This window comes from Acromyrmex echinatior, chromosome 8, assembly GCF_024713525.1.
Source record: "Acromyrmex echinatior isolate Ae372 chromosome 8, ASM2471352v2, whole genome shotgun sequence".
Taxonomy (NCBI): domain Eukaryota; kingdom Metazoa; phylum Arthropoda; class Insecta; order Hymenoptera; family Formicidae; genus Acromyrmex; species Acromyrmex echinatior.
Genome location: NC_141859.1, coordinates 10,042,226 through 10,065,102, shown reverse-complemented (window position 1 = coordinate 10,065,102; position 22,877 = coordinate 10,042,226). Strand labels below are relative to the sequence as shown.

General features: G+C 35.6%; 3 protein-coding genes across 8 annotated transcripts; 2 read left to right on the top strand and 1 right to left on the bottom strand.

Annotated features, from left to right (window-relative positions):
- Positions 1-226: 226 nt before the first annotated feature.
- Positions 227-5,414, top strand: alka (glycine receptor subunit alpha alkaliphile). Of its 4 annotated transcripts, none has more exons than XM_087409031.1 (9): positions 227-1,650; positions 2,519-2,586; positions 2,689-2,782; positions 3,078-3,232; positions 3,454-3,609; positions 4,000-4,140; positions 4,384-4,613; positions 4,754-4,888; positions 4,985-5,414. In XM_087409031.1, the coding sequence occupies exons 1-9, from the start codon at positions 1,580-1,582 to the stop codon at positions 5,234-5,236; spliced, it is 1,302 nt and encodes a 433-aa protein (XP_087265157.1). In that variant the 5' UTR covers positions 227-1,579; the 3' UTR covers positions 5,237-5,414. The 4 variants fall into 4 exon arrangements, with proteins under 4 accessions (XP_087265157.1, XP_011062147.1, XP_011062146.1 ...); XM_011063845.2 differs by lacking the exon at positions 227-1,650 and adding an exon at positions 1,654-2,068; XM_011063844.2 differs by lacking the exon at positions 227-1,650 and adding an exon at positions 1,654-2,068 and having other exon boundaries at positions 2,214-2,586.
- LOC105150632 (periodic tryptophan protein 2 homolog) lies at positions 5,341-15,402 on the bottom strand. 3 transcript variants are annotated; one of them, XM_087409012.1, is made up of 15 exons: positions 13,411-15,402; positions 9,673-9,785; positions 9,464-9,558; positions 9,235-9,363; positions 8,881-9,151; positions 8,559-8,740; positions 8,108-8,348; positions 7,477-7,981; positions 6,989-7,326; positions 6,767-6,914; positions 6,481-6,649; positions 6,273-6,416; positions 6,129-6,203; positions 5,813-6,032; positions 5,341-5,741 (listed from the first exon to the last, which is right to left on the bottom strand). In XM_087409012.1, the coding sequence occupies exons 3-15, from the start codon at positions 9,546-9,548 to the stop codon at positions 5,597-5,599; spliced, it is 2,652 nt and encodes an 883-aa protein (XP_087265138.1). In that variant the 5' UTR covers positions 9,549-9,558; positions 9,673-9,785; positions 13,411-15,402; the 3' UTR covers positions 5,341-5,596. The 3 variants fall into 3 exon arrangements, with proteins under 3 accessions (XP_087265138.1, XP_087265137.1, XP_011062145.1); XM_087409011.1 differs by lacking the exon at positions 13,411-15,402 and adding an exon at positions 12,245-12,806; XM_011063843.2 differs by lacking the exon at positions 13,411-15,402 and adding an exon at positions 10,159-10,433.
- Positions 12,967-20,235, top strand: Vha16 (vacuolar H+ ATP synthase 16 kDa proteolipid subunit). Its single transcript, XM_011061281.2, has 3 exons — positions 12,967-13,239; positions 16,783-16,972; positions 17,159-20,235. The coding sequence occupies exons 1-3, from the start codon at positions 13,161-13,163 to the stop codon at positions 17,361-17,363; spliced, it is 474 nt and encodes a 157-aa protein (XP_011059583.1). The 5' UTR covers positions 12,967-13,160; the 3' UTR covers positions 17,364-20,235.
- Positions 20,236-22,877: the final 2,642 nt, after the last annotated feature.

Below are 22,877 nucleotides of genomic sequence, written 5' to 3'. Positions count from 1 at the left end.
CCTAATACGCTTTTATATATTCAATAAAAAAAACACTTTGAGAGAGGCCCAATATTTCATGCGAAAAGAGAAGATAAGGAATCATCTCAGAAAATAAATGCAAATACTTTTTTTACACAGTACAGTTTACTTTGTTTTTACAGACGAGCATTTTGGAATTATTTAATTCCGATCCAAAGTGGAAGACTCGTATATAAAAACAAAGTAAACTGTACTGTGTAAAAAAAGTATTTGCATTCATTTTCTGATATGATTCCTTGTCTTCTCTTTTCGCATGAAACGAAATATTGGGCCTCTCTCAAAGTGTTTTACCGAATATATGAAAAAAACGACATATTCTCTTTAATTATAAAAATACAGTGATATTTTCGTTTTTATAAAATAATCTCAAAGAAGATAATAGATGATCTAAGAAGAAAGGCTTTCTTTTTTATTTATCACATATTTTTATCCTTGCACTTTTGTACAAGTAATACACGATCGAAAAATAAATCACGCAGTCTCGCATCTCTTCGACTCTTCGATGGATCTGAAAGCATCGCCTCCCTCCGCCATCCTGTCGCTACGCCCTTGAAGAAGAGAGATGAGCAAAGGAGGAACAGATCTCATCGAGGCCGACGATCGAGGTCGGGTTTTAGACCCGTGTGACGTCTAAATGGACGGTACCGTTGCTCAGGGCTAGGAGGAAAGGGAAGAACACGCGTGTTGGCGAACCGCAATCTCGCGTTTCCTCCTCGTTCATTTGCGAAACCTGCATCGGTACCTGCTATATCCATAATCCGAACCAGACACCTATACTGACCCACTCTCACTCTCACCTTTCTCTTTCCCTCCTGTCTCCTTTTAGATTTTCTCCTCACAGCAGTGGCTCTGTCTTCTCGCGCGCGTTTGTCGAAATGATAAGATACATACACGCGTGAACGTACACAAATACCTCTCGAAATCTCTTCTCCGCAGAACTATTTTCGTGTGCAAATACACGAATTGTTGCAAAATCAACATTTCGTATAATACGCAACACAACAGTACGCGTTTATTCGCGTTGCTTGCAATTTTTGCAGTTAGCGTCTTTTTTTTTTCTCTCTTCGATATATGATTTATACTGAATATATAATTTACTTCATTTTAAATGTAAAAATTTTTGAGGATTTTAAGCAACGCGAGCCGAATGATGATTAAATCTTCGGGATAAAAACGTGCAATAAATGCGTGAACGAAGGACAGCAATGCGTGAACAGCACATTTAAATTTGTAAACATTAAAAAATATAGATTGTTGATACATTTCATTAACAAACCGATGTTAAAAAATAGTATGTTACACAATGAAAATTCCTCTCATGCGCGAATATATGTATAACTTCGATCGCGTAACGCAAATAATGCATCTACGCGGAACAGTAAATCGTTACGCAATTCACGACGGATAATTGCAACAAGCACAAAAGCGGATGACGATACCTGTAATTGGACTAGATTGCGACATTAAATGATTGATAATTGACTAATTGCTGTGCCGCCCTGGACAGTGCAAGGGATACCGAAGACTTCGTTATCAGTTGACGATACGTTCGGCTGAGATGAAGCGTGCACTTCCAATAGTTTTACTTCACCTATGGTGGAATTCTCTCCCGGAAGTATGTTCCTCGAGGTAAACGACTTCGTGCTCCTTTAAAAGCCATTTTCGCCTCATTACGCACAGCGTTTTGTTTTGTCGCGGAGTCTTTTATCGCTTCATAGGCGAAGATAGGCGAAGAAAAATTGCATGCAGCAATTTTTCATCCGAGTCGTGGAAGACAATAATCTCGATCCGTTTCTTTCCCAGACGAGTCCAAAATTGGGACATACAGAGACGTTACAAAGACATTTTTACGAGAACCGTCTAAAAGACGTTTAAAAGACATTTTATCGCTCCAATTCTAAAATCTAAACTTTGTCTTTCTTAACATATATATATTTCTAGAAACAAGTAAAAAGTTGTAGACTGAAACGAGCCGCTGTTTCCTCTGCCAGCTAGAAAAATTTCAAGTTAACGCGGTCTATGAAAAATCGTTACGATTAATCCTGATGTACGTACATTTATGTTAATGTTAATTTTATTTGTTTATTCTTACTTTTTAATTTAATGATGTGTGTTTAATATTTACAATTTTTTGCATACTTCTCGTGAAAAGAAGAAACTTTTTAAATATGCCTTCTTTTGCTTCTCCGTAGATATCATAGAGATATCATCAACTCGCTAACAACTTTTCTCTCATGAGATCAAATAAGTTATCTAACCGAAAAAATAAGTTGTCTAACCGAAAAAATAAATAATAGTTTTAGATGGTGTATGTTAAATCTTATGAAATTAAAGTATTCTCCCTCGTTTAATATAATGAGAATTTCCGATGAGTCAGTAACCAAAGATATAATACAATACAAATAAAACAACAAGCGTTAAACAAACTGCATTAACAATGAACAGATAAAATAAAAAAGAACTTTAATGATGATGAAAGATGGAATTTTTCTCGCAGCTTGCTCAGCGATGTCAACAATTGCTCTATGACGTCGAGGCTAATTCTGCCAGAACATTATGTTAAAGGTAATGTGCGACTTACCATAACAAGATGCTTACACGTTTCTTGAACGAATAATGAGCTCTATATATATATATATATATGATTTGTAATAAAACTCTTTGCAGAAATTAGACCGCCGTCAGGTGCACCTGTAGTGGTAAACTTCAACATTTTAGTTGTTGACATTAATTCTATCAACGTTGAAGACATGGACTTTCGGTAAATTAAAGCGATAACCTTCTTTTGAATTATAATCAAGAATGAATTAAATATAACGTATAATTCCATATACTTAATAATTTAATTACATATAATATGTGTTTTATTACATTTAAAAACTTAATCTTTGGAGTTGTATCACTTCTGAAAAGTAAGAGAATATATATAAAAAGATATGAAATACGTTTAATTTAAATTAATTAATATATTTAATTTAAGTTATAAAAAGATAAAATAGATGTTCAAAATCTGGATGTAAAAAAATTATAAAATTACAATTGTGTATCTTTATCAGTGTAGACATGTTCGTCAGTCAAAGTTGGATAGAATCTCGACTGAATATGTCTGAAGATATTTTCGAGGAAGATGACGATTATGTCATACTTCCCCAGGAATTTTTCGATAATCTTTGGCAACCGGATCCATATTTTTTAAATTCAAAAGTTTCCGGTAAGCCATCTTTGTGTTAAATTGAGCGGTAATCATAGTCCGTTCTTATTTCAAGTAATGTCTTTATAAGTAAATTTTTTTTTATCTGTATTTATCTTTATCTGTATTTAAGTAATGTCTTAATGAGACACTAATACGATTTCCCTTGGTTCGTAACTTCTTAAGACTGTACTTAAATATAAGATCCGACTAAATACTGGCTATTGTTAATAATTTTTCAGAGATTGCGACTTTAAATCACAAATTCTCATTGGTCACGTTATACCGAAATAAAACTATTAAATATTCTGCCCGAATTAACGCTATTGTTGCCTGTCAAATGGAATTTCAATCGTACCCAATGGATATTCAAATCTGCCCAATTTACATAGAAAGCTGTAAGTAAGCTAAAGCTCAAGGCTATAGCATATAAAAAAACATAAGATGTAAACATATAACAACAATAAGCGAATCGATTGATTACAATAGAGTTCTATGACCATACGTTAGCAGTAACGAATCCAACATATTGATTTTCATATTGCTTAAGTCTTATATTTTAAGTTTTTGCATGTATGAAGGCCTTAAAACTTAAAATATACAAATGCAAATGTGATTTCGAAAAATAATTTATAATGTATAAACATATACTTTCTCTTTCTCTTTTATAAAATTATTTTTAAAACATATAATAGCAGAAAAGAGAAAAGAAGCATTATATATTCTTGAATAAATTTCGATAAATTTATCTACTTGTTACACACATAAATCCGAATTATTTGTTACAGTTTCCTACAATAGAAAAAAGTTACGTTTAAAGTGGGGCGCGGGTGGTGTTATGATAAATCCTGAATTGAAGCTTTTGCAATATGATATTGGGAAGCCCACAGTATCCGAAGAAACTATAGATTATATGCTCGAGAAAAATGGTATGTTAAAATTTAATATATTTATACACATTTAATTTGAAATTTAATCAAGAGTTTATTTAAATCCCTTTGTCCGATGTTTATAATCATTGAAACAATGATTACAATTATATGCGTTATATTTTATATTAAATCAAATCCATTAAAATCCAAAAAAACATATAACAAAGTCTAATTATAGAATGAAAGATCACATATGGAATAAAAAAAATCCTAATTAATAATTTGATAATTACTTCGCAGGAAATTTCTCCCGATTGGTAGTCTTCCTTCGCTTCGAGAGGCAGATCGGCCACCACTTGATACAAACGTTCGCACCATCAACTCTGGTCGTGATGCTTTCCTGGTTCAGCTTCTGGTTGGACTTGGATGCAATTCCTGGTCGAGTGGCTCTTCTGGTGACGAGTATGCTTACATTGGTAACGATGTTTACCGGTCTTAAAAGCGATATTCCGCCAGTGGCGTATATCAAGGTAAGTTTGCAAATGTAAGTACTCCACTTTCTGCATATCTCCTTATATACTTGTTATAATACTATGTATAATAAAATATTGTCTCATATTGACATAATTTATTTTTCCTAATATAAAAATATACACGTTTGCTTACGCAGGCTTTAGACGTGTGGATGGCTGGCTGTATGATGTTCGTGTTCGCAGCCTTAGGAGAATTTGTCGTAGTCAAAGTGCTCGATTTGCGACATATTAAAAATGATTCGCAAAGTTTCACGGATTCTCGCTCGTTCTCGGTTCGTGTCTAAATATTGCTCGTAATAATTTTATTGATAATTTTAAAAGACTGTTAAATTGTATTTTATCCGTTAAATACGATTATTCATTTTTAGCGATTAATGGCGACGGTGAAGAGACAAAGCATTTGGGATGAAGAATTCGTTTATGCAACCAAACCGAAGAAGCATACCAATGATCATCTACTGCCAACTCTATGGCTGGATCCCGAATGCCAGATAGTGCAAACGAGTAAAACACGTTCTCAAAAAATAGATTTCTACAGCAGAATTATGTTTCCTATACTCTTCTTATTTTTCATCGTTCTATACTGGCCAATAGTATTGCTCAAAAGCGTAATAAAATAACATGAATTTTGTGGAATTAGTATTATTTCGTATATAATTAACTTTTCATATAAAATTTTTTCATTTAAAATTTGTGAATGAGTCGTCGTTGTCGTTGCGTCGACTATAAGTTTGAAATGTATCTTTATTTATATGATAGAGAAATAAATTTTTTTTACATTCGTTTATTTTTATAAAATACTTTCGTATTTACACTATGGTTATGTTTCAAAATTTATTGCTAGTACTGAAAATTTGTAGTTTACGTGCACTAGAGATTTTCAGTACTAGCAGTAAATTTTGGAATACAGCCTGTATTAAAACTATTATTATTATTATTATTATTAAAAAATCATCGTCCTACAAAGATTTAAATAAAGCTTAATCCGTATCAATTTCTTCTATGGAAAAATCAGATTCATCATCTATCTTAATCATAGAAAGCTTCGATGTATTTCTTTTTTTCTTAGATTTTAAATCTCCTATCCTCAATATATAGCTTATCGTATATTGATTAAAATCAGATCTGTAAAAACGTTCCGAATTATTTCCATGTTTATAACATATATACAGTGAAGAAAATGTAATAACACTTACATTTTACTAAGATCATCATACTTCTTTTGCATATTCTTTTGCAGCATTAACAGTACTGGCATCTGAAGTGCAGTATTAATCCGAGACCCATATTTCGTCAAGATTATTTCTACCCATAAAAGATAGAAATGTATATGCCTCGTTGATTCGAATTCGGATGCTATAAACTTTAGCAATTTCTCGATATAAACATCTGACATATTCATCGTCGTTAACTCAACTAAAACAGCCAGAAATCAAATAAGTATTTATTATATATCAAGTCATTATTAAAATTATTAGGAAATTAATTAAAGATATGTATACATAAACTCACTTTCTTTGTATGGAATGGTCTCTATAACTTGCTGCGTTAATAACTTCTCATTTAACTTCAATGCCATCATTAATGCTGAAATAGTAACAGTTGCATTTATTTGTTAATCTTATTATTATTATTATGATATAAAAATGCCTACACCTTTTGCGTAATCGTGTTTGTCAAGTGTTTCTCTCACAGTATCCGGAGTAATTCCAAGCTCCAATTGAAATGGATCAAACATTAATCCAATATCCAAAGAATATATTAACAATCCTTCCGTTGTTGCTGCTGCCCATGCTTGTCCTATTTGACAACATATTTAAATATACTTATTTCAAACAAAATAATTTTAAAAAATCATTTCTACCTGTGGGAGAGAATTGTAAACAAAGTACTCTCACTTCCAGTTTGACTCTCCTGCTTGCCATATCTCCACTTCTAACACCTGGTAAACGTAACGATATGTTTCCACCTTCGCGATGCTCAATTAAAGCTTTGTTCCCAAATTCAGACATGTACTTCCTATTTATAACATCCTGCCAAAATAGGAATTAAGAATAGATCTTTGTTTTGCAATTGCTTTTGTATTTATATTTAACATATAATAAAAGAAAAAAATTAAAACATTTTACACGATATGTATTATTACTTACATCCACACCATTCAGAGATCTATTCTGAGTGATTTCATACTTTTTTAACAATATCGATTCTTTAACATTATAAATGCATACATTTTTGGAACGTCCACCAGCTAGTATGCATGTGCCATCAGCCGAATAACATAATGTAGTAAAAGCTCTAAAAAATAAGATTTAATAATGCATCGTTAAGACAAACAAGATTTACTAGATAGCGTTTCTCGCACTACTCACTTGGACTGTAAATTCTTTTTCGCCGTGATGAGGTCTGTTTTAGATCTACCAGCACCTAAATCGGTTCTACCCTCAATAAAACCTGTCTGTCTTGCCGTTTTACATTCAAAAAATATAATCTGTCCATCCAACGTAGCAACAGCAACTTCTTCTCCATTTGGTTTGTAAGTTACGCACAGAGCATCAGCGGTTAATCGTACAGTCTCGTGTGCAGAGCCATTTTCAATAGCATTCCATATTTTCAATGTTTTATCCCAGGATGCAGATACTAATTCTGTACTGGCGGGATTGGGATTAAATGCCAAGCTTGCAATAGGTCCCTCATGACCACTCAGTATCTGAAATCGAATATTTTAAGCATATTATTTTGGTTGCATACTTATAGGTATATGTCTATTTAAACTACATATATAATTTAAACTACATAATTATAAAAATTGGAACAATACAAATCAATGTTAGATGAATACATCTAAAGTTATACATACCTCTAAAAGAGTCCCGAGTTTCATACTCCATAGATACACATCAAAGAAATCTTGACCACCTGCAGCGATAAACTCATCACTCGCATCAATCGCCAAACAAGAAAATTGTACAGGACGTGGCGAGGTGAGAGTACGAAAATTTCTGTATCTCGCTAAATCGTACGCTCGCACCGTTCCATCCAACGAAGCGGATGCAACAAATTTACGATTGTGACTAAAGAGGACACTGGATATCGATGAAGTATGCTCGTGAAACGTAAGCGTACAAAATCCAGTTAATGTATTCCATAGTTTAACTTTTCCATCATCGCCACCTGTTATAATATACTGACCATCAGGACTATATGCCAGACAGTTCATATTAGTTCTATGCCCTTGCTGTTTCATGGCATATGTTTCACTTTGCCATTCCCAAACTAGGAGCTGCCCAGCATGAGAGCATCCTATAGCTATCCAATCTCCAGTAGAATTCAATGCAATCGATGAAATACGCTGTCGAGAAATACTGTAAAGTCATATATAATTTAGTTAACGATAATTTAGTTAATTTCTAATATCACATATAATTAATATAATATTAAAAGTTAAAAAATATTAAATCATATTATGTTATAATTAAATATTATTGTACCTTAATGAATGGATCAAATTAGCGTGCGGCATTTCATGTAAGAAAAATGAACCATTACTAAATCCAATAACTAATATATGAGTATCTTGATGATAAGCAGCTGTAGTAAGTTTTGCATCTTTACTTTGCTTATGAACTTCGTCTGCCAAATAGAAAGTAGCTTGCTTTTTATAGCCCAACATTTTGATTTTTTTGTCTTTCTCTTTCGAAACCTCTTCTATATCATTTTGTGGCAAATCATCTAGTAAAATGTGCACATATTTTTATAAATTATTATTATACATGCTGTGATATACGCTATTATATATACAATATAGTAAAAACTATTATTTTTAATCAACTATATTCTAGTCAGTTTTACAATTATTTACAAACAATATTAAATTCAGGAATTTCATAGAATGAAATTTAATAAAGAAATTATAAAGAAAGAATAGAGAAATTTTCTCACCCGAGTCTAATAATTTCTTTTCGGCATAGGCCTTTTGCTTTTCAGTTTTCTCTATAATTTTGTCTATATCTATGTCATCCTCGCTATCACTATCTTTAGGTTTTTCTTTTTTTGAAGGCGGTTCCCATTCAACCAAATCGTCTGGTTCAAGTGTACATTCCCAGACACACACTCGACCATTTCTGTAAAAGAAATCTTTCGAAAATAAATAAGCGAATTCAAGTTGTATATTATTGTGTGTGCAAAATTTCTTGTTAGCAAAAATAATTATACAATAAATTTAAATTAATACAATGTAAATATGTTAAATTATATCACCTACTTGCTAATAGTGTACATATCATATTGTTTTGCTTCAAAGAAACATGCTACAATTACATCAGAATGACCACCCAATGTAATCCATCTAACGTTTGCCCATTTTTGTAAACTATATATCTTTACAGTAGTATCCTTTGAACCAACCGCTAATAATTTCGAGTCAAAAGACCAACTAACGCACGTTGTCTCAGCAGTAGCTCCATGAAACGCATGTTCCATAATAAATGGATTGTAATCCCCCGTTTGTAAACCAGGTGCATTGAAAATGAATACTAAAAAGCAATATATATTATTTTACATATATGTTATATTTTCGTTAACACATTTTTGTAAGTTTAGAATAGCAAATATTTACCACCGCCTCCTTTACAAACTGCAAAATGTTTTCCATCTGGAGAAAACTTTACACGCTTAGGATGTCCTTTAAATCTGTATTTATGTAAAATTACTTTGCTTATTAAACTAATAATATGAGCTTCGCCATCTGTAAGTATATTGTAAAGCTGTGATTTTTCCTATAAATACTCCTTCATAAATAATATTAAATAATTTTTAGTAATGTGTACAAAAAGAAGTCTTCTTACCTGTGTTAATCGCTACTAATATATTTCCATTTGGTGATACATCAATTGTAGTATAATTAAATCTACTCTCAACAGGAAGTGTCATAGATTTATTACTAAAAAAAATCATTTTATACAATATTTTGTAATAATTATTATTATATAAAATTTATAAGTTTTTTTAAAGTTGCATGATTTACAGTAAAATTAATATTTTTATAATTACATACTTTTTTAAATCAAAAATTGTGATTCGGTTGCCCACGGGGCTAATAACTGACGATCCATCTGGAGTAAAGAGTAAATCTCCTTTACGATAAACTGTGCCAAGTAAATTACTGAACTGTAACAAAAAAATGGAAAGCATTTCACTGCAATTTATAAATATATACTTCATGTATACATATACACATTAACATGCTTTTATAATATGTTTAATTTAATGTTTTGTATAACATGTTTAAAAATTACCATATATTATATTATTTATCTCTCTTTATAATTATCAGTAAGTAGATTAATAAAAGCTATTATAACTAAATATACAACTAAAAATCTTATTAATAGCAAAGAAAAGGGAACATAATCAACAAATATCAAAACATTATAAGTTAAAAATATTGTATGTACGTAATAATTTTAAGTAATAAAGAACATAATTTATATAAAAATAGAACTCATAAATTGCAGTTTTTCTAAAACAATAAATATCTTACTTTATATGAAAACTTCATCTTTCCTTTACTAATATCAAAAAAATATCTGTTCAATCCACGTGCACATATATCACATTGATCACATAAGGCTACATTTTCATGCTGATGCTCGACACTCGATTCGAGAATTAAAACAGGTACGTCATTAAAATTGACGAATACCAAGCATCAATTTTGATCACGTGACCTCTTTTGATGCTGAAAAAGAGCTTCGAGCGTCAGCATGAAAAAGCAGCCTAAAAATATATGAGTGGTATATACATATTGAATTGGTTGCATCATGCAGTTTCAAAATTATCCTAGCGAGGGCGCCACAAGCTCAACTTTCATTGCAATTTACTACATTACCGTCGTTCAATTAGTGAAATAAACGTACTTTATAAGAAATTATTATCTATTATTATTTATTTTATAAGTTTATTTTTCTCAAAAATTAATAATGAATTAAGAGGAAATAATTGAAAAAAGTTACATCAACGTATCAATATAATTACAATTTATCTTTATTAGCAAAAATTGACTGCATTCAGTAGAGAAAGAAGCTTTACAATCGTAAAATTAAATATGATAGGTTTTTATATGTTTAGATCTATAAAGAAAAAGCAAGAATCAATCGTATTGAAGAATTTTACAACAATTGTAAAGCTGCTTTCTTTGTTAAACGTAGCCATTATATATCAGAAGAGACTATAGCATGGGGTCGAAAGTAATATGGGTATATAATATTATAGTATTATAAATTGTAAACCTTATATTAAAAAAACGTTATAAACCAAATGTATGAGCGTAAGAAACAGATAGAATTATAATATAAATAATTACAAATTTCTTTTTCATATACTTTCGTATTTCCCAGTAAACGAGAATGGATTAAAATGGATTAAAATTTTTTTAATGCGTACTTTGAATTCATGAAAATGGATTGAATGGATTGAAATGGATTGGATCCGAGCTGACACTAATTTAATATTCGAAAAAAAAAAAAAACATTCATATTTAAGAGTTACAAATTTTATTCTTAAGACATTTATAATAATTATACCTGAAATTAACTACTTCAAATTGATATTAAAAAACGCATCTTAGTAGGATTCGAAAACCTGGGATCTCTGGAATTATATATGAATCTTCTACGTTACCCGCTATACCACTTCTTCAATTGGTAAATGTGTTATTCATTCTCTACTTCATTTACAATCAGCTGAACTAATAACGAAATTACCCAGCAAACGAGAATGGATTGAAATGAATTGAAATGGATTCAGATTTTCAGAAATATTGATTTACGAATGTTAAAATAAATGCTTTTCTTGAATGTATTTTTATTCACGTTGCACAGAAATTGCTGATATTATTTTTGAATTTAACTAAATTAAAAAAATTGCTTCCTATTCACAATTTTGAATTGAGTAGTATTCAATGCACAGAAAATGCTAATATTATTTTTAGATTGAAGGTCATAGAGATATGCTCTATGCAATTTCTATAAATAAATAAAAATGCATTCAGGATTGAAAAGGCACACACATTTGCTTTGTGCAATTCCTAAATGAATAAAAATGCATTCAGGATTGAAAAGGATTTATTTTAATATTCATGAATTCGTTTTTCTGAATCCATTTTAATCCATTTCAATTCATTCTCGTTTGCTGAGTTTGTTTTAAAATGTTTTTTTATATAAGTGTTACAACTTACTCGCATATTATTTTTTACTCCATGCAGTCCTGTCCTCTACAATAACAATTAACGTCAAAAAATTTATCAACTTTCGGTAAACTGTGAAAAAATGTATACTTCTAAAGTTGATAAAATATCATATCTAATCGGATAACAGAAGACATTAATTAAAATTATGAAAGAACGATTCCAAGAATTCTTATTCAAGTCTTTAGACTTGGATAATGAAAACTTGAAATTTTAAAAATACAAAGAGAATCATTTATATAATTAGATAAAAAATAATTCTATATAAATATCCTAAAATGTCTATAATTTTTTAAGTCTACAAATTAAAACACAAATTCTCAAAAATTAGTAAAATACAAATCAACGTAATTAGATAATAAGAATTAAATGAATTACATACCAAAAATTTTTTTTACACAGATATTACTACATTTCAATTGAAGTTGAAAGTTTCTTAAGTAAAATGGCGTAATTAGGTCAGGGCCGTAGTACAATTTGAGTGAGAGTTCCATAATAACAATGGCCAACATATGTCACCCTATGTATATATATATAATAATGAAATAATTTTTATCTATAAAATATTATTTAATAAAATGTGAAGAGAAAAATTCAGCGTAATCCGTTTCCATTTTATTATCTCTGTAATCATATCGATATTCACGAGCATACCATTCACCCTACTCTTTAAAAACTCGCGATACTCAGCTGACAGTTCAAACATCCGGTCATGTGCCTATATACGTAAACGGCAAACTCATTGAAAAGGATTGTTTTTAAATTTGGCGATACATATCATCAAACAAGTATCACTAAATATCGTGGGATCGTAAAAGATATTTACGCGATATTCCGTAGTAACAAAAGTCGTTCGAAAAAGACCGCACTGAACAGAAAATCGAGCGGAAAACGCATGTCACGCGCTCGCGACGATGAGAGCTGAATAGCCGATGCGTAAAAGCAATGCGCGTTAGACGCAACCAATCGGTGAACCCAACGTTAGCCGACTGGGGATGAGACGCGACGCGCGATTGGCCGGCGGCTCGAGTTCACAGCCAATCACGACAGGACTGACGCGACACGCCGCGACAGCGGCCACCTTCCACCGCGTTGATCGCTCGTCACTCATCACATGACCCGCGCCACTGTACTCCGGTAGTCCGGTAGGCCATATTTGACAGTGGGCCACTAGTTTAGCGCCGTGAGTGACGTGAAGATCGCTCTGCGTTCGACGATCCCGCGCGACCGATCTCCGTGCAACCTGTAAATACGCCCGCGATCGACTTGACCGCCGAGATCCAACAAACCAGGTCACAATGAGTAGTACAGAAGAAGCCCCGATGTACTCGCCGTTCTTCGGCGTTATGGGCGCCGCCTCTGCCATCGTATTTTCTGGTGAGTTTCGACTGTTTGTCCTGTTGCCACCTCGTGATCTCGCTCGCTCGTTCGCTAATACATGCGGTGCGTATTGCGCTCGTTGGCGACGTCGGCGAGGAGATCGCGAGGCGCGTCTTACAAGTCTTACAAGTCTTACAAGTCTTACTGCGTCTCGGGGTCTCCACGTACTTTGCTTATTGATGTCGACGTCGCGCGTCGACGTTGCTGTTCATCGACGTCGTCCCTGTAGCCGTATAGGGGCGCCGATATAACGTTTCTCACGCCATTTTCTCGCGCGGCGTAAGACAAATGAAAATCGTGTGCGAACAGCGCGGCGCGCGCGGATTATCGATCCTCCCCGCGAACGGCGAAGAAGAAATGCGGGGGAGACTGGAGAGCTCTCATTTTCCACGGGGCGTACGCGGACGTGCGGCGACGTCATGTGCTGCGAGACGCGTGACGAGCCGCGACAACGGTGACGTCCTTTTCTTTGCGGAAACCGCAATGACGAAGCTCCCATGAAAATTTCAGCGGCCTTATCTTATCTCGAGAATTGAGGCTCTCTCGTTCAGCCACCTTTGATGGTTCCTCTTGTACCGTTTCGTTTTCTACGTCGTTTACTTTTGTTCCGTTTTTCCCTTTAAATTCTTTCTCCTCTTTTCACGCTGAACCGAACGTCTCGCTCGTTTGGCCCTACAGATTTGGCAAATTCCCCAGGAAAGACGGTCCAAGAAATCTGCGTCGGCCGCGCTCGCGCATTCCCTACTCCTGGGGAACGCGTTTTATTCGCGAATTAGCGCGGAATAGCCAGACCGGGCGCAGCTGCTATTTCGTAATGCTGACCTCGGTCGAACGGTAGCGACTTAGAATTTTACGAGCCTTGGAAAAGAGACGCGGACGGACGGACAGATGGATAGACGGTGGAAACAGCCGGACGGACCGGGCGTGCGCCTCGTGCGTGTCACGAGACGCGTTCACGCGTTTCCCCGCCACGCCGCGCCGATTGTCTCCTGCTCTCTTACCTGCACTTCACCTGCACTTTCTACACCTTATCCTTTTACTTTTGAATTTTTTTTTTTTCTGTTAATGTTAAACGATGTCTACGATTAGATTTTAAGCCGGATAAAATTGACCAACTACAATTGAATGTAAGGAGAATAATCGACTGTGATATAATTTCTTACGATTTATGGCTTAAAGCTTAAGTTTTATATCCCTTAAAATTTCATTGTAGACGCCGCTTTACAACGCGAGTCGATCTCTCTTTTTCTCGATCGCGCTTCTTCGTGGAAGCGAGTCAAGCGTCTCAGCTTAGGAAAGTACAAGTGCAAGAAAAGTACAGGTCACCTGCTTCCTCGTGAGGAGGCGAATGCGCTCCCGACTCCCGACGCGCGTATCGATTTACAATTAATGATTTTCCCGAATTCGTGGTAAACGGTGACCCCCGGGGACTGCCGCCACCGCCGCTAGCGAGCGTCGCTTTTACCCGTCGAGAAGATCAATACGAATGCCTTTTCCCGTATGTATGCGCTCTTGGCCCTCGGCTTTTCCGTCGGGAATGCGGGATCGCGTCGTCAGGAGCAAAGGTCGCGATTTTCTTCATCACTCTTCCCCGAAGAATATCGATATCGATCGCATAGATGACATCCGTCATGAGATTAGATCTGTTCACTTTATTTGCACTTTTTGCACTCATCTTTGCTTTCTCTCCCTTCAACGCTCTATAATATATTGCGATATGTGCTTCAACGGAAGCATACAAATTGATCGTGGGCCGATTCGGCAATCGCATCCGGCTTGCATGTATTGAGAGAATTTCGTTTCAACGTGCTTGCTCGTTGGGTTAATCTTCGACGAAAATTCGGCGAAAAAGAGACGAATTTCGAAATGCAAGAAGGGGTAGCCCACTTGTTTGATCTATAACACCTCGTGCGAGTCAAGCATAATCGAGTTACGAGCGCTCGAGAGGTGTTTATTTATATATGATAAGGCGTGCATATATGTTCGCACATGATAAGGTTTGTAGGAACGACGATTAAATAGCCACGAGCACGACGTTATTAGAGCAGGATGTTAGGGCTATGAGAGGAGAGAAAAAGAAAAACTGACATGATCGCCTCTCCCAGCCACGCGCCACGCCCCCCTACTCACGAGATGGAACTTGTGCGATTGTCATGTGACTGCCAACGTGAGAATCATGTGACTGCGATTTCCAGGCTGGGCTGGGTCAGGCTGGGTACCCGGTGTCACGGGAACACCTGGTGACTGCTGGCGACGTCCCCATCGCGATCGCGGGGATTCTCGCGATTCGCGATCGGGATCGTCGATGACGACGCACAAGAAAGCAGGAAAATGACTCGGGATGAAAATTATTTTCGTCGCTTCTCCGTGGGACCGTCGCGTTGGGACGAGCTTGATCGATAATCCTCGTAGCATGCTCGGCTTGTGAATCGTGCGGCTAAAACCGTCAAGGAGTATACTGTACGTCTAAAAAATACGCGTAATGCTTGCAATTTATCAAGTTTTTCCCTTAAAGATTTAATTTGTATTACATTCGCCAATCATCTACAGCAACGGTCTTTTAAAATGAATTCTCATTTTGTATGTAACGACATTGTGGAGAGGTGAAAGCAATAATGGTGTAAGTCATTTTTTAAATCTATCATCTTGTGGATATTGATGTAAACATGAAAGAATCTTTTCTTTTTCGAAATCATAAAAGTGACACCATTATGACTTTCACTCCTCCATGTTTTTGTTTACACAAATAATTTTATTCGAGATAGATTTCAGAAAATATCTTCAACTTTTTATCTATAAACTTTTATTAAATTTTTGAAGCGATTAATGGCAAAGGAAAAAGTATGTAACTTATTTGATGTACCTTTGTAACAGATTTATTACTATATTTATACTATAGACAGTTTGTTACATCCCCTTTTTTATTATGAGAGGATATTTTATGGGATTATTTATATTTAATTATTGTAGGAAAATAAAAAGAACCATAGAGCCGTTTGAACTATTCATTATAATCATAGACAATTGGAATAATTATGAGAATAATGGAGCAATCCGTAAGGTAGCATCTCAAAGTGCTAAGAATGAGAACGAAGATTTTCAAGTTTGAGTCTCGATCGGTTCTGTTAATTTTTTGATAATCATTGCTAATATTTCTTACCATATTTATTTGTTATGCCATGACGAAATATGCACATATATAATTATCAAGTTATCGCTCGGTATTTTCCGTTTCATATAAAATCCTGCACTATTATTCTGTTTTTTATTTTACTAGAATAGATGTTAAAACTACTATCAAACTATCATATATTTAACATTCTCAATTTAACTAGCTATCTATAAACGTCTCAAAATGTTTTGTTTTCTGATTATTAACATTTAGTTCTGTAACTTATAAAATACTGAGAAGTTGAATATACAATATATAAATCAATTTACATGAATATGTTATATATAAAACAAATACTTCTTATTAATTTACATTTTTGTACGAATTTACAATTGTACGAATTTATAACATATTATTTTGTTTCACAGCTCTGGGAGCAGCATATGGCACAGCAAAGGCCGGTACAGGAATCGCAGCGATGTCTGTCATGAGGCCAGAATTAATCATGAAATCCATTATTCCCGTTGTCATGGCAGGTATCATTGCCATTTACGGTCTTGTAGTGGCAGTACTCATTGCGGGTAGTCTTGGGAGAGCCCCTAAATATGACCTGTACAAGTACGTATCTTTTATACATATCAGTCTGTTATTATTTAAATCTCTCTACATTAAGTAGCGTTTTACAATATGATTGTAATTAAATATTTTCACGTTTATCATACATATTCTGTTAAAAGAATGTAAAACGCTTATTGTTTGCAGTAGACTCTGTAATTAACGAGATATTTTTGTTCTGCTTATCAGTGGTTTCACTCACTTGGGTGCTGGTTTAGCTGTAGGCTTCTCTGGTCTAGCAGCTGGATTTGCTATTGGCATTGTGGGTGATGCTGGTGTGAGAGGTACCGCTCAGCAACCTCGTCTCTTCGTCGGCATGATCTTGATTCTGATCTTCGCCGAAGTATTGGGTCTCTACGGCCTGATTGTCGCCATCTACCTGTACACAAAGTAAACGGTCAGTAGCGGCATCCTACTACCTGCCATGGCTCCATGCAAGACATGTCGCCTGCAACCAACAGCGCTCCCCGACTACTATTATGCTACAACTTGTTTCGACATATTTTACTTAATCACGTTACTCCATGCATACCTATCTAATTACCATCTCGGCTCATCTCTGCGCGTCCCCCTGTAATATCATACTAAAAAAAAAATGATCCATCTATTTAGCGTACGGACATTTAACCACACCACGCATTATTTGTCACATAGATTGCATGATTATATCGAAGGTGCTGCGATTGAGAAGTGCGGCCGACTTTTTTTTTCTTGATTTCGCGACACCGATGCGCAACGACGCATTTCGACACTGCAATGTATGGAGAAGCGAATGTATAGTGGGAAAAAACGAAAGAGCGTGGAAAGCAAAGGTCGACAGGGAAATACATATTTAGAGAAAAGATCTGTGTTAATCCCATTGTCGAACATTTCTCTTTCACTGTATAGTAATCATTTATAGCTTAGTACGACATTGAATTACCAGTTAAAGTAATCGGCTCTACTGAGTGTATAAAGGAAAATATGTTATGGATAAAAGAATATTTAGCACAATTATATATATATAAATATATATATATATATAAATATATTATAAATGCAATCGCGAAACGGCAGGTACGCGAATAGGAAACACACAAAAGAAAACTAAAGAAACGAAATTATATCATCGGAATAGAAATATGTAAGAATAAGACACGCAAATTACGCGTAGTAAAACGGCGTAATTATATAACAGAACGAGAGAAGGAGAGGAAGAAAGAGAGAGAGAGAGAGAGAGAGAGAGAGAGAGAGAGAGAGAGAGAGATATAGTTTGTGAGAATGTGAGAATGTACCAGACAAGATCTCGCGTGAACAGAGATTGTGCAACTAGAAGTTAATAGACGAAGAATGATATTGATGAATGAAATTTTAGTAAAAAGAAAAAATATAAAAAAATGTATGAATGCAAGTAGATCAACAGGTATACACGATAGTATTAAGTCAATTGAGAGAGGCTGCTGGATACGACAAGATTCATGTTTTCACGGTTATTCATGGACAACGATAGACGAAAGGGGGAAAAAAAAGAAATGATCCGCCTAACCGGGCTGTCAAAGCCGCAAAGGCCAGCGGTTGACACTCGATTAAGCGATTTTAATCTGGTTCCATATTATTTCCATCATCAAAACTAACGTCGTCGTATGTCAATGGAACGAGTATATGTGAAAGCTTGTGTAAAACCGATAACCATTCGTACCAGTGGACACATCAGTACACACATACACAAAGAGAGAGAAAGAGAAAGAGTGAGTGAGTGACTGAGTGAGTGAGTGAGTGAGTGAGTGAGTGAGAGAGAGAATACATACCGTATGAAGGCAAAATCAATGATCATCTGAGAAAATTATATGTACGCTGATAATAACATGTAAACGGAGGATAATTTGTACATTCCATATTAAGTTCGTTCAGTACAGGCGAGCGGGCGTTTGGTGATAAAATTCACAAAAGTTGTAGCCCACTGCGTCGCATTCTTCAAGAAATTGGCCGATCGTACATGCATACACATCTCACGTGGGGCAGCAGCCGGCAGACGGCGGACTTGTGTCGTCCTGGAATGGATTGTCCTTTGGGAGCTGACAATCTTACTCCTTTGTGCGCGCAGTCCTTCGATTGATCGCTACTATCTTTCCCCACAATCGTTTGGGCACAAAAAAGGAGCAAAAAAGCCAAATCCATACGGAAAGTGCGAAGCCAGAGCGCCCGCTTGCCACTTTTGACTGCGCAGTATTTTCTATCTAAGAAAAATGCAAACAAGTTTAACGATATAGGCGTATTTCCGATGAAGAGAGGAAAGGACTCATCGAATTGATAAGTTTATTTGTCGGGCATAAAAATGATCGAAAGGATTTAACAACATTTGTCTGGAAAACTGCCACTCTCGCCTTGGAAATGCACTTGTATACGTATCCGAGATACAGCAGAAACAATAGTCATCTCGACAGGAACGAAGAACAAGCGATAACGAACATGGAAGAGAAGTTGCAATTTTCCGGAAACTTGCGTAGCTTAAAAAAAAAAGAAATAAGAAACGAAAAACTATACACGAGCGAGCCGGGGAGCGGTGTGGTGGTGATTCGTTTGCCTCTTCATTTTTTTTTTATCTTTTTGTGCTCTCCTTGCAACGGGAATCGCTTCGCTTTATGCAGGTACACTAAACACGTTTTATCGCCAACTATTTCTTCCCTTTATATTTTTGTCCGTTGTATATTTTAATATGTACGATGTATCGGGGGGGAACCGAACGTGATTATGTAGAAAAGCTACAAGCAAATGGAAAAAAAAATGAGAAAGACGAACCCGGGGATTTAATTATAATTGTGCGTGCGCGTGTGATGTATGTACATACTACCACAGCTTCACGCTACGATAATTACAATTTAGGCTAGCCCTAGGTTAGGTATTGTTGTATACCAAAACCTCGTGTAGCTGAGTGAACGGTAATTATTCGGGTATATGCGAGAGATTGTGTGAGAGCTAGCGAGAAAGAGTGAGAGTGCGAGAAGAGATGCGTGAGAGTAATAGAGTAAAGGTAGATGCACCTGGCAGAGGGAGCAGAGAGACCGCTATCACCACCGCTGCCGCCTCCCTCCCCCCCCCCCCTCCGTTCCCCGCCCTCGCCCTCAAATCCCAAACTCTACTATCTTCCAGTGTTACTAATAGACTCATTGTTGAGCGCGAAAAAGTGATACTGATCGACGATGATTATTTATGTTATAATTCGTCCTCGATGTTACAGAAGAATCGTGTTTAATAAAAATTTCATTTGGACAAAAAGGAAAAGAAAAGACAGTATTCGGCACTCAATTAACCAGTTCGTCAGAGCATCGCCTGGGATCGAGATAAGCGGATCGAATTTTAACGAGTCTTTAGATTAGTCGATCGAAGTTTCGGAAATGCTGAAAGAAAGACCAAATTAAATCTGTGGAATGAAACGATTGTATATTTCTTTGTATGTTTTCACTTCGCTGATCTATTAAAAAATTTGCAACTTGCATTTTTTCAGGGACGCGACGATGATTCATGGCTACATTTACACAGTGCATTTAGGTTTATATTCCAAATTCGACTTTCAATCATTTAGGCTCCTTGACGTAAACAGTGATAGATGACTTATCTTCCCTATTGTCAGGCCTCGTTTAGCCTCGTTTTTTTAGACCTAAAATATAGGCTGCAGAATAAGTCTCTCGGTGTAAACGTAGTCATTAAATTATTACGTCGACAAAGAATGAATGGTCAAAGGAAGTTTTTATTGTCAAAGATGAAAGATGCGTTTTTTTTTCTCGAGATATTGTCTGGTCTTTGTCCCCTCTGGATCTCCAGAGAAAGAATATAGTTAGAATTCGAGCCGCTTATTCCGAAAGGTACTCCAAGTAGCAAGGTGAACGTCAAATGATTAATAGCATCTTAATGACGTCTTTAATGTCAATAAAATTTCATTAAAACGTCATCTTGATCCTTGGATCTTTGAGAATTACATTTAGGCGTAAATGTACCTCTTAAATAATTTTAATCAATTTTTTCTATCACTGCCATTCAATCGAGACGAGGGGGAACGGAACACGCGTTTGCTTCAACACTTTTTTGTTGCGATTCTTTAGGCTATATTTTAACAGTATTATGTGCAACAAATTTTGTCGAGTGGAAACACTGCGAATGACGTTGATTATGTTTCACGCTGTCTCGGTACTCCGACCTTCCGAGAATGATAATAATAAAGTGCGAACTTGTCCATCCGAATCATAAACACTTGTATCTCATTTATGTGAGCCGCCACGATCGCACTTGCGTAACACGCACCTAATTACGCAATCGAAGATTCCGGAGGACGCTATACGATTGTGGACATACGTGATGACTGGGTAAGTATTATCCTGAGTATTTCCTCGTGATCGTGTGACGATATCCTGTTATTTTCTTTGATATCTATTCGATTGATCTGATATCAACCGAGCATGAATTTCGCATGATAAGATAAAATAATTGAATCGCTGTGGAGATAAAAAAAGACGTTTCCATAGAAACTCGCATTTTTTTCGCAGAGGCGTAATGACGATTATTACGTAGACACAAAGAATGATCCTAGGAACAGTTTTTATTGACAGAGATAAAAGATACGGTTTTTTTTTAAATCGATTTTAATATCTAATGGGAGGGGGGAGGGGGCGAAGACACTATAAGAGTCTACATAATGTGGTTCGATTATTCGCGAAATAATACTCAAGATATTACACATGGATCAATTGGTATGCGTACGTTCGTTCGACGAGAAATATAATTATGCGTGAGAAAATAAATTAACAAAGTCCACGCACGCATACACCCACACGCACACACAGTTACTCTCTCGCGGAACGGAGGCGAGATGTACCCGCATATACGCGTTGTAATTCAGCAATTAAGACACGAATGTTGGTCAACGGGAAACATAGTGAATGTACGAATGTCCGATAACGTATTACAATAGTGTTACAAACGTTTTTCTTTTATTCTCTTATATACGAAAGGACGACCGGATGGCCAGTCCTCGTAAGATTCTCGCAGCAAGACGCGGTGCTTTTTGAAACCGCGAAACTACGAATAGGAATTCGATCCAATTTAATGTTCCTTGGATCAGACAGAAACAGAGACACGTCGCGAATAATACGCTACCATTCTATTCCGCCAATGTCCTCCGCTTGTCCTCCGACAAAGTATCGTCGCATTATCTATTTATCTATTTATTATACGCCGCTTCGGTTGCGAAGAAAAATTCTTAAACACGTTTAAACACGTTCGACGCGCGTGTATCCGAGTGCTGTCATCAAAACCTGGCTCGTGAATAATGTATGACAGTATGACATATTCGGATGAAGTAACGGAAATACCGAGTCTTAATCGACCGATGTTCTCATCACCTACATTTTTTTATCTAATTAAAAAAAAAAGTGATGCCCTTTAGAGACAAAAAACGCTTCAGTATGGCGATTAAATTATGACGAGAAACCGTGGAACAATCAAGAATACATATGTACAATATCTTACAACGATAACAAAATCGTACCTAAATTTTTTCGACGTCGGATATCCCGTTTTTACATTACTAGTTTTACAAATTCGGCAATAGGAACCTAGCCAGTTATTCGGAAGAAAAAAAAAAGCGCTGAGTATACAGGAGATTAGGCATCTCCATTTCAAACAAAGAAAAAAGAAAACGAAAACGGACGCGATATATTGCACGAAACTTTCGGTTTTCTTAATTACTAATATATCGAGCCGATTTGAAAATTATACAACTGCAATCGTACTCGATGACAATGCGAGAGATACATAGCTGTTCTCCACTCACATTCATCTCGATTAATACACGCGAAGACGCGATTTGCATGTATGGATTTTTTTGTATTCGGTGATCGAACGAAATATAAAAAAAACGTTGCGCAGATATATA